This window comes from Taudactylus pleione, unplaced genomic scaffold (genome assembly GCF_031769625.1).
Source record: "Taudactylus pleione unplaced genomic scaffold, aTauple2 ptg000533l, whole genome shotgun sequence".
NCBI classification, from domain to species: Eukaryota; Metazoa; Chordata; class Amphibia; order Anura; family Myobatrachidae; genus Taudactylus; species Taudactylus pleione.
Genome location: NW_028284935.1, coordinates 5573308 through 5586124, shown reverse-complemented (window position 1 = coordinate 5586124; position 12817 = coordinate 5573308). Strand labels below are relative to the sequence as shown.

The 12817-nt window shown below is 44.4% G+C and overlaps 1 protein-coding gene across 4 annotated transcripts in view; it reads right to left on the bottom strand.

Moving 5' to 3' along the window:
* The window catches only part of SLC4A11 (solute carrier family 4 member 11), a 131618-nt gene that overhangs the window by 20425 nt on the left and 98376 nt on the right, over window positions 1-12817 (bottom strand). For all 4 annotated transcript variants that reach the window (XM_088450891.1, XM_088450893.1, XM_088450892.1 and 1 more), the window contains 6 exons: window positions 10475-10588; window positions 6909-7041; window positions 6358-6431; window positions 2852-3086; window positions 1805-1911; window positions 389-557 (listed from right to left, as the gene is read on the bottom strand). In XM_088450891.1, coding sequence (XP_088307017.1) covers window positions 389-557; window positions 1805-1911; window positions 2852-3086; window positions 6358-6431; window positions 6909-7041; window positions 10475-10588 — 832 coding nt within the window. The remainder of the gene's footprint in view (window positions 1-388; window positions 558-1804; window positions 1912-2851; window positions 3087-6357; window positions 6432-6908; window positions 7042-10474; window positions 10589-12817) is intronic.

The following is a 12817-nucleotide window of genomic DNA, read 5'->3' as shown; positions in this document are numbered from 1 at the left end:
CCAAGATAAGGATCTTTACCGTGACTCTTCTCTATGGACAGGTGTAATAAAATGATCAGATAACATTCAAATCTGAACATCAAAGTAGGGAATGAAATATCACAGAATCTTCTTTTGCCGATGGCCAAATGGAGACTCTAGCAGAAGCCTCCGGAAACCCGTATATAACAACCTGCGGTACGTAAACCACAGAAATCTTTGTATCTGACTATATAAAGTTAAAATTACCCCCTAGTCCTTTCATTTCAACCTGGGTTTTCCACAAATGAGAAGGGGGGATTGGTAACAAATTTCCAGCATGGGGGGTGGGGAGGTATTTAGAACAAGAACTTGTACTGTGATAAAGGTGCAATGTTCCAAGTTGACTGACCAGAGACGGTGGACTTACCTGTTCTCCGGGGCGTTGGTGAGGGAGGCCACAATGTTCTGCTCGATGAAGAACAGCATGGAGAGGAGGAACCCTAACCCCATGGCACTGGTGATGGAGCCCATGGACAGAGACCCGATCGGAGCCAGCACAAACAGACTCTCCGTGTCGATGTAATTAAACTTGGCAACTGCAAAACAAAAACCGGAGAGGTTTGCGAACAAGTGCGACCTTTGACGTCTCCTAATCGACCGCCAAGGTTTGCACGAGCATTTTCCAAAAGAATGTCATCAAAACAAGTATTGTCACAAAAGCAAAAAAAATATGAGGACATTGACAATGAGCGAAAGACAATGATGTTCCCATTAAAATTGCTAACGTCCCCACAGGACGGTGGGAATTCCTGGCTGTCCTACATGGCTCTTCCTGAAGCGGAAAGGTTTCACCCTTTTTGCCAAACTGATCTGATTCAGTTCCTATAACCCCCATTGTGTACAGAGGTGGTCGGTCTGTACCAAATGTGGAAAGAGAAGACAACAACACGGACTCTGTGGCCCAAACACCTGCAGAACGAGCGACATATCCCCTTCCTGTTATTTGGGTGAGAACAATTTAAAAAAAAAAAAAAAGAAACTGGGTAACTTAGAGAAATTATTTTCACTGCGGCAACGCTGACCATAGAGTGATACGAAATACTGGTGAGCACGGACATGCCATCCACAGATTATAAAACGATTCGGTAGCCTGGGCCCAGAGAAAAGCTGGGACAGGCAATCTCATGCCGTGTGCAATACGGAAGCCTCAAACTAGTATGACAATGATCCCTATAGCCGCGCACCGCTCTATAACTTAATGTAGGCCAATAAATATGTTACATGAGGTCACAGGGGACCTGTAGCTGTAATAAATGCGGAGAATGGACAGTCTGGCCCTTACTGCCTAGTCTGGAGCTGGTTAGAATTGATCCCAGCGTTGGCTGAGTCTATCCTGCAACTGCTAGGGGGATATGCACCAAGCCTTTTAAAGAGTGGAGAAGTGGTCACCCATAGCAACCAATCAGCGTTGAGGTAGCATATATTAAGTCCAGTCTATAAAATGACAGGCGGAAGCCTATCTGTTGCTATGCACAACTTCACCCTTTAGAAGGTTTAATACTTGAAAGAGTGAGGGCACCACAGCTCCTTAGGTATAGTGAGGAGTGTCTCTCATAGTGTTTCCCTGTGTAACGCCCATCATGACCATGGTGAGAGGTGCACAAATTAAACAGCACCAGGAGCTCGTGTTATTTGAACATGAAAACCGGCTTAAAAAGGATCTTTAATTCCCTTTAATTGTGACATTAATCTGAGGCCCCCATGAGACCAGCGCTCAGGCACTCACCCGGAGCCAGCTACTGCTATGTCAACAGAAGGAAATAGTATTGACTCGTGGACTTACTGCTTATATCCTGGAAGAAGTAAGATCCCACCGCGGAGAAGGTCAGGACGGAAATGGGCAGCGCACAATCAGACAGCAGTTCACGCACTCGCGAATGCAGGTACGGGCTGAAAATCACAGGGACGCTGTTAATCATCTTGAATTTGTACATTTTGATTATTCATTAATACTTTTTTTAAAGTCCCAATCGAATTGTACAGAATCCTTAAGGCGGATACACACTAGACGGTATGCTCCATGAGTGATATCGTCCGCGTTTCCCCTTGAACTCCCGGGGAAAACGACACTGGGCATCAGACTGAACGATATCGCTCAGTGATGTCACCCTGCCACATCCCCGAACTTGCAGTATCAGACGATATCGTCAGATTATCCTGGAAGTTCAGGCATTGGAAGACATCGGTAACGATTTGCGGGAGAGCGCATCGTTAACGATATAGTGCATACACACTGGGCGATCTCATTCACTTTTATCGTCTAGTGTGTATGCCCCAGTATTAGATCTAACTAACACATTGGAACCACAACAAACCATAGCGGTCACTCCCTAGAGCTAAAATTACAATACATGACTTTTTATACTATTCAATTTTAATATAGTAATTTCAGTACAGATTAGGCCTGGCATTCAGCAGAGTCTTTTTTTTATTTTTCTAAAGAATTCTGTTTTGGTCAGAACTTTAAACAATGAGATTGGTGCATTCCTATCATGCAAGTAACACAATTCCCTATGCATTGGTATTCGTACTGGCTCTAACGGGAAAGATTAATAGTCCTCTACCTGGGCCGGGTTTAAATTGCGACACCCGCAGCACTTCTAAATAGCACAGGCAGCGTTCAGGTGACAATCTGCAGAGACCCAGTGTCCCTATCACTGACCCAAACGCATCTAATGACAGAGTGTGGGATGTAATAGTTCCCATGTAGTGGAAGCTTGGTAACGGAACAGTTCCAACTCTCCCGCAGTCCCTGATTGGCTTAGAGAGAGGACTCTTCTTCCATTGAAAGGTCTCTCATGTATCTGGCGCAGAAGGGTCTCCCCCGTACCTTTTCTTGAACTGGTACAGTGTGTGACCTAGCCACAGAGTCCCAAACATCAACATGAGGCTGAGGACGGCGGACTCCTTGCCGTGCTGTGCGTCCTCGTGATCCAAGCTCTGGTTTGTGTGGATCGAGTTGTTCAATGTGCCGTTTAATAAAGGGTCCATAGTAAAGCTTATGTTCGGCACCATTTGGTAATTTAGTTGTTTTCCTGGAGATTCCAGATAATACTTCTTGAAAACTGTAAGACAATGATTGCAGAGAATGAGTGGGAGAGGGAAAACGAATTCGCTCATTTTATATCGTTCCCATAGAGAGGAAATGTAGGGTCCCACAATACGTCCAAAATTCAATCCCCAAAATACAATTGTATTGGCAACTATTTACACAGGGCTTCAAGTAAGACTTAAGCTGCATATATACACACACACACACACACACACAACGATTTAGTAAATGAACGATTTTAGTAAACGATTTTCGTAAATTTTTTCAAGGGGAAAAATTAACGAAAATCATTTACTAAAATCGTTCATTTATTAAATGGAATGAACGATTTTTTTGAACTACAAACGATTTTTTCATATTCCCTTACTGAAAATCGTTGAGTTGGTCAGTCTGACTAAACTACAAAAGTGAACGCGCATGAACAATAATCGTACATCGTTTTAAATCAGAAAGTGAACGATTTTTTCAACGATTGAACGATATCGTTAATCGTTCAAAATATCGTTGTGCGTGTATGCACCTTTAGTAATGTACATGTATCATTCTCATTCAGTTTTACAATCAGCAGTACACAATGCATTCATGTCCCACACACCACTTTTCAAAATGTGACATCATGGTAATTAGTCTGCTGCCTTATGGATGAAAGCAAGCACTTGTGAACGCAGGTACGAGCACAGCAACTTGTACAAAGCAGTGTTATGTCCCCTTTTATCAGGGAAAGAGACTGGCGTAGATTTGCTAACCTGCGGTTTGTCAAATCCGCCGATGATCTGCGACCGATGAATTTAAAAACGCCATCAGAAATAAACGTTACATTTAGCATTTATTTCCGCCGAGGGGCTATCAGTCCACTGGCCAAAGCCGTCGATCAACAGTGGCTTTGATAAACCGCGTGTTAGTAAATCTACCACCAGGTACTTTAAATAACCATCTTTCTACCACTCATCAGCCCCAACAAGATTGGGAAAATAACCTATTAACTATACAGGGGAGCTGATAAACTAAAAAAAAGAGATTGGAGTACCCCTGTTAATCCATGTGTGGCTGCTAGTTAGGAAGGCAGAAATCACCCTCATTTGGGATCCCTAAAGCAGAGCGGCTAGGTGACCGATCCATGGTGGATTGGTGTCATGTACTCCTGGTTAGAGGGTATATGTGAAGAGGTCGGTGGTCACCCACATCTGTCGTAGGCAATGGGCTGTTTCCCTGTGTTTTTTCCTCTTTGTGATCAGTGAAGAGAACATTTGAGGGAGAACGTTGATAACTAAGGACAGTTTTCCCCGGAAATGACAGCGGCCGGAGCTGGATTTAGCAGAACAGGTGTGGTAAGAGAGAGAGAAGGACTGTTTCATGTGCCGAGTGTATCCAGATGTTTGATCCCCCCGGCTTCCTGAGCCCCAACCAGCCAGCCATGTGGGGGAGGCCGAAATGTGTCAACTCCTGTGGAAAAGCCTGACCTGCATTGTTATACCTAGAGCCCTATGCTGTGCATTAGGAGGACACTAATGAAGCACGTTCCAGGTCATTTTCTGCAGCAGATATTCATTATTAGGTGATGCCCTAGTCTTAATATGGGACACTGCGGCCATTTACTTTCTGACATAAACGTTTTATGTATAATCGCTGCCATTTCATCATTGCCCTCTCACGCTTAACCATATCTACACGTCCAGTTGTTTATAATATAAAGCGTACGGTCGCCGCTCCATACAAATGCAGTTTTCCACAGAGGAAATATCTCCAGTTAATATCCCTGTGGATCACCACTTATAACGCTACTCAGGCTTAATATCTTCTATTTGTCTCCTATCCCTCAGATATATATGTATATAGCGTTTTCCCTAGTCCTAGAACAGGCATTTTTGGAACAGTATCAAACACTTTTGTAAAAAAATTAAAATATAAAATTAATTGTTCTACCGTGAGCCAGATTGACATTTAATTCCTCACAAAAACAAATCATATTTATATATATTTCATGAATAATCCTTTGTGACGGGTCCTTCTTTATAGTGACACTGCATTATCAGATCATTACATTTGTCATAATCGCGTCCCCTCCGGATAATTTACCCACAACACAGGTCAGCGCTCTATAACGTCCCGATGTCGATTTTGTTGCCTTTTTAGCGATTTCTACTTTTCATTGACTTCCTGGCAGCTCTGAGGCGCAGAGCCAGTAATAAGGGAACCCATACATAAATGGGGAATACATGACTGAACTTAGCTCCCCTTAGCACACACGGGTGGAAGCCATCTGATTGTGGTGCCTTCAGTCATCTCTAGGTACAGGATAACTGCAGCTGCTCCTGTGCTAGTCCATACAAGATACTGTAGGTCGTCTTCATTTTTGCTTCAGAATATATATATATATATACATACATATATACACAAATCAATCAGTGACAGGTTACATGTTCTATTTTTCTTGATTTATATGTATTTGCAAAACAGTTTGTGACTGGTTGTGTTTTGCGATCCATTACTCAGCTTAGGGGGTCTATGTACTGAGCCTTGGAGAGAGATAACGTGGAGTGGAGGATAAAGTACCAACCAATCAGCTCCTGTCATTTTTCAAACACAGCCTGTGACATGACAGCTGACTGGCTGGTACTTTATCTCCGTCCTCTATCTCCATTTAAGGCTTAGTAAATAGACCCCTTATCCAAGGACCTTATCCGCGGCCCCACAGGCAACACCTCCGCGGCCCCACAGGCAACACCTCCGCGGCCCCACAGGCAACACCTCCGCGGCCCCACAGGCAACACCTCCGCGGCCCCACAGGCAACACCTCCGCGGCCCCACAGGCAACACCTCCGCGGCCCCACAGTACCACTAATACTGTATATATGGTCACACAGGGAATACATACACATGCAGCGTTGCATACATACTAAACATAGCAATATGACAGAAGGTGTAGAACACGTCAGTCACCAGACTTTCCACAAAGGTCATAATGAGGCTTATGGGGAATTGTGTAAACAGGAGACGACAACAACAAGCGTCCAAAAATATATCTGCCAACGCTCTCATGCCTCCAGCAAATCCTGCTACATCCTCATAAAAGACAGAAAAAGACCCCGTCCTCTCCACAGGGTCCTATGTCCCCTCCCGCATCACATACCCGATACCAAGATCACCTGGCACTAAAATCCCGGTTATAAAGCGATGATCCGCAGCTGCCATTGCCAGTTACTGGTCTGCTGTGATACGCGTGGCTCGTAGAGCCTCAGTACATACCTGCCCGCGCTATAAATATATATTACACAGTCACTTACTTTTGATGATCCCTTTAAGTGCATCCAACACAAACGTTATGGATATAAAAAGTGCTATGATTTCTTCTGTGGACCTGAGGAAAAAAAGGGACACAAAATGTAAGGAGAGACCGGACACAGGACCACATCACAAAATGGCTGACAGAGCTCACAGGTAACCTGCCTCTGCGTTACACTGCTTGTCTATATTATACAGATGTAGGTCATGACCCACTGAAAACTCGGAACATATGTAATTTATATTACACGTTACATATCCTTATATATAAAAGAGGTCAGCAAGACTAAAATTACCACAAGTCATATCAAAGCCCCACTGATCACGTTTGACAGATATGTCTGTGTTAGCTCTCAGGAGCCGCAGTTAAATAAATAAACTAGGCTGAATAAAAGCTATAATTATGGGTTGGGGGCTATATATTGCTCCCCTCCCACACATCGCTGGATTTCTGACACGGTCAGCGACGACAGGTGACGACAGAATTATAGCTCTCTCAAGAGTACAGACACTTCCACATTACATACAATATAAATGTCAGAGAGCCAATCACCTCTTGAAGAGTTTCATCAGCAGGCTACAATTGAACAGAGAGTACAAGACAAGAAAACAGCTATTCCACAGCCCCGTCCAGGCATAGAACGCCTTAAAGTCCAGGTCGTAGTCGTCGCAGATTCCTCGGATAACTGCGGGGGGAGGAGACCGGTGGTTAGATGCCGCCTGGTGCGGATTGACATGACACATTCACAATGCACATATATTTAGCTCAGTGTCCACCAGTAGTCACGCAATGCCCTGAGCAGTACAACAGTCTCCTACGTCTTATATGTAAATACAAAACAGGACTTACAGAGCTACAGCGAATAATGAAATCTTACATCTGTGTGTAACTAAATGAGTAATGGATTGTTTATCATCCAAACTTTAAATGTGTATTAATGTACATCCTGCCAGAGAGGAGCCCTCGCTACTCCTACCATCAGCTTACATGCATGATGTCCTGCACTGTACATAGCAATAACTAATCTACAGTAACACATGGCAGGAGGCTACTGACAGCAGCATATACGATGTAGCTCTCTATTTATCCCGTACACGTCCCCCCCGTAGGTCCCCTTCACTGGTCTCTGGCTCATGTTATCTTGTACCTATGATGCAGCAAATGTCAGACCGTAGGAACAACCGGAGGGGGGCGCTTGGGTGCTGCCTCAGCCTTATAGTCTGTTGCTGCCCCAATACATTTGTTAGTTTCCCGATAGTTTGTCATTGCCCTGGGAGCCGTCAGTCAGGCTGGAGGGGGCAGCTGGCTCAGTGGTAGCTCTGATCACAGGATTAGTACACTCTGTGCCCGGCAGCAGAGCCCACCTCATGGCCAGCAGCTCCCAGGCCTCTGAATTCCTGAGTTAATAACCAGACGCTGCACAACCTCCAACAGAGCAATGCTAGCGAGGGCTGCGTTCCTACAGGCGTGATATTCTGGGCTATTACAGGAGCAGTCAGTGCAGTGGTTACCTCCATGGGCACAATGCACAGAACGCCAACATTTCTGGGGAACACTGCCAAACGCAAATGTATAACTTCAGTAAAATGACATGCAGTGCTTTGCGGTGTGGGCAATGTGGCACCGGGGAGTATATGGTTATTGCCAGTGATCGCTGTATGAGCAGTAAGACAGCACACAATGCTGGTCCTGTAATACGGTTATACCAGGCCACTTACAGAAGAAACCAGCAGAGCCGCTGAATGAGCATCACTTAGCCGGCAGCGCCTCGAACGCCAACTCATATAAGCAAGTGACAACGATATAGTAATATAGAGGGAATGGAGATGGGATTTATGCTCTCAGGTAGGAGACACAAAACCAGAAATATTCAGGAGAAAAAAAAATAGATTTTACAAATGTATCCGGCCAGGAGAAGACTATTACTGATGTAAGATGAATAAGAGCCCATATATTGTACTGTTCACCTTACTGATGTATGGACAATGCACAGCACCACTTCTCTTGTTGTGTACACTGGGCTATATGACAATGCACAGCACCACTTCTCTTGTTGTGTATACTGGGCTATAGGACAGTGCACAGAGCTCCTTCTCTTGTGTATACTGGGATATATGACAATGCACAGCACCACTTCTCTTGTTGTGTATAATGGGTTATAGGACAGTGCACAGAGCTCCTTCTCTTGTTGTGTATACTGGGCTATAGGACAATGCACAGCACCACTTCTCTTGTTGTGTATACTGGGCTATATGACAATGCACAGCACCACTTCTCTAGTTGTGTATACTGGGCTATAGGACAGTGCACAGAGCTCCTTCTCTTGTGTATACTGGGATATATGACAATGCACAGCACCACTTCTCTTGTTGTTTATAATGGGTTATAGGACAGTGCACAGAGCTCCTTCTCTTGTTGTGTATACTGGGCTATAGGACAATGCACAGCACCACTTCTCTTGTTGTGTATACTGGGCTATAGGACAGTGCACAGAGCTCCTTCTCTTGTGTATACTGGGATATATGACAATGCACAGCACCACTTCTCTTGTTGTTTATAATGGGTTATAGGACAGTGCACAGAGCTCCTTCTCTTGTTGTGTATACTGGGCTATAGGACAATGCACAGCACCACTTTTCTAGTTGTGTATACTGGGCTATAGGACAGTGCACAGAGCTCCTTCTCTTGTGTATACTGGGATATATGACAATGCACAGCACCACTTCTCTTGTTGTGTATAATGGGTTATAGGACAGTGCACAGAGCTCCTTCTCTTGTTGTGTATACTGGGCTATAGGACAATGCACAGCACCACTTTTCTAGTTGTGTATACTGGGCTATAGGATAATGCACAGCACCACTTCTCTTGTTGTGTACACTGGTGTATATATAGTGCAATGCACAGCACCACTTCTCTTGTAGTATACTCTAGGCTATATGGCACTGCTCAGCGCAAAAAAAATCTTGTGGTGTATTCTGGGATACGTGGCAATGCACAGTGCCACTTTTGTATAATATGGGATGTAGGACGATGCACAGCAACACTTCTCTTGTGCATTCTGGGTTATAGTACAGTGCACAGCACCACTTCTCTTGTGTATTCTGGGTTATAGTACTGTACACAGCACCACTTCTCTTGTGTATTCTGGGTTATAGTACTGTACACAGCACCACTTCTCTTGTGTATTCTGGGTTATAGTACTGTGCACAGCACCACTTCTCTTGTGTATTCTGGGTTATAGTACTGTACACAGCACCACTTCTCTTGTGTATTCTGGGTTATAGTACAGTGCACAGCACCACTTATCTTGTTGTATATACTGGGTTATAGTACGATGTACAGTGCCACTTCTCTTGTTGTATAGGCTGGGATATATGATGATGCACAGCACCACTTCTCTTGTGTATTCTGGGTTATAGTAATGTACACAGCACCACTTCTCTGGTGTATTCTGGGTTATAGTACTGTACACAGCACCACTTCTCTTGTTGTGTATACTGGGCTATAGTACAATGCACAGCACCACCTCTATTGTTGTGTATACTGGGTTATAGTACAATGTACAGTGCCACTTCTCTTGTTGTGTAGGCTGGGATATATGACGATGCACAGCACCACTTCTTTTGTGTATCCTGGGTTATAGAACAAAGCATAGCACCACTTCTGGAATCTATAGTGGGTTATAGGACTATGCACAGCACCACTTCTCTTGTTGTGTATACTGGGTTATAGGACTATGCACAGCACCACTTCCCTTGTGGTCTACTCTGAGATATAGGACTCGGCTCGGCACAAGTTCTTTGTGGTGTATTCTGGGAAGTGTGACAATGCACAGTGCTATTTCTCTTGTTGTGTATATTCATCTCAGCCTGTATTCTGGGATAGGTGATCATGCACAGTGTCACTTCCCTTGCTGTGTGTACTGGGGTAGAGGATGTGCAGAGCCACTTCTCTTATTATCAGGGTATGTTATCAGCACCATATTCACAAGTCACATGTAAAAAGTCGTGTTTTTCAAACTAAGAAAAGTTTGTACATCCCCCTACAGGCGTCACCCTGAATTACACCAGGGTTTAGCACAGTCCTGTCTGCAATTTCTGCGCACCGTTATACGTACCGTTAATATACAATGCCAGGGGTGCCGTCGTCAATAATACAACCAGAGGCTGCCCAGAAAAGAGGGCGTAAATAACACCCCCAATGCACTGACCAACAATCGTCTTCTGCACATCTGGAACGAGAGTGAAGTGGTGAACGGCATTAGCTCATGCGCTATGTATATCTGTGCTCATGAAATATTAGCTCATGCTCTATGTACTGTACATCGGTGTGCATGTAATAGGAGGACATCTCTTGCATCAGGTAACCTATGTGCCGCACACTATGATACAGATACTGTGACATTTTGAAAGGAAAAAAATCCAAAAAGAGATATCACCTTAAGAATCAGAGGAATGTGTTTAGGCCAATAAAGGAGATATATGGACAAAGAGGTTGAGCTCAGTCAAAAATCAGCCACTGAACAGGTGCCCCAGGTAATTACTATAAAAGGTGTATGTCTAATAGGAGAAGCAGCTATTATCTGGGCTTAATCAACATCCAGTCACTAGGGGCCATAGACATCACTGAGATTGCAGCCTATCCAGTCACTAGAAGTCAGTGACATCACTGAGATTGCAGCCTATCCAGTCACTAGAAGTCAGTGACATCACTGAGATTGCAGCCTTTCCACTCACTAGAAGTCAGTGACATCACTGAGAGTACAGCTTTTCCAGTCACTAGAAGTCAGTGTCCAGTCACTTGGGGTTAGTGACATCACTGAGATTGCAGCCTATCAATTTACTAGAAGTCAGTGACATCACTGAGAGTATAGCCCATCCAGCCACTAGAAGTCAGTGACATCACAGAGTACAGCCTATCCAGCCACTAGAAGTCAGTGTACAGTCACTTGGGGTTAGTGACATCACTGAGATTGCAGCCTATCAATTTACTAGAAGTCAGTGACATCACTGAGAGTATAGCCTATCCAGCCAGTAGAAGTCAGTGACATCACAGAGTACAGCCTATCCAGCCACTAGGAACCAGTGACATCACAGAGTACAGCCTATCCAGCCACTAGGAACCAGCGACATCACAGAGTATAGCCTATCCAGTCACTAGAAGTCAGTTTCCAGTCACTTGGGGTTAGTGACATCACTGAGAATGCAGCCTATACAGTCACTAGAAGTCAGTGACATCACAGAGTACAGCCTATACAGTCACTAGGAACCAGTGACATCACTGAGGTACACTGTACTGTGTATGTAGTGATTGGATAGGCTGCTTACTTCTGATTATTGGTTTAGCTCATCAGATGCTGCCCAGTTGCCCAGTGCACACACACAGGAAGGATAACTAGGACACACAATTACAGCTAGACAAGTCTCCCAGCCAGCGAATGTAATCAGCATAATGAGATAGACTTAGACCACACATATATTTTACATTGAAAAAGAACACTGTGAATTTGGTTTACTGCATCCCACGGTATTGTGGTGGATTACATGCTGCAAGGGGCTCTAAAAGAACAGAGGTTTTATAAACAACAACAACCTCACTAAGTGCCGAACTGAGCAATTATACTGCTAAAATTACATAATTAGGTATAACACAGAGTCTGATCATCACCGGGGAATACACCAAATGCTGAGAGACCAATGAGAGTGGCAGTTAACATGAAAACCTTTCCAGAGTTGTGTGTTCGTTTTTTTTTGCTCTAATACTTGCAATAATGTATCTGAGGGGGCATTATACACATGTTGTCATAATGGTCACTGACGTGCTGACACCTGAGTTTATAAGTTGTTACAGCAAAACTCGCTATTTATACAGATACATTTTACATTACATCACAATGAGTTTATAAGTTTGTTCACACATTTGCATAACTATACTACATCTACAAAGAAAAACACTGTACCATAAAAATAGGACACAGCCCAGTCCTAAAGTACCACCAACAGGTCATGTTTTGTGGATTTCCTTAATCATGCACAGGTGAGATAATCTATTTTGCTGGATCGGTTCTCATCCCTCCTGTTTCCCCAGACAGAAATCAAATAAAACATGACCTGTTAGTGATACTTGAGGGTGGTGGTGTGGGGGGGGGGGGGGGGGGAGAGAGAGAGAGAGAGAGAGAGAAAGAGGGGAGAGAAAGAGGGGAGAGAGAAAGAGGGGAGAGAGAGAAGGGAGAGAGAGGGGGAGAGAGAGAAAGAGGGGAGAGAGAGAGAGAGAAAGAGGGGGGGAGAGAGAGAGAGAGAAAGAGGGGGGGAGAGAGAGAGAAAGAGGGGGGAGAGAGAGAGAAAGAGGGGGGAGAGAGAGAGAAAGAGGGGGGGAGAGAGAGAGAAAGAGGGGGGGAGAGAGAGAAAGAGGGGGGAGAGAGAGAAAGAGGGGGGGAGAGAGAGAAAGAGGGGGGGAGAGA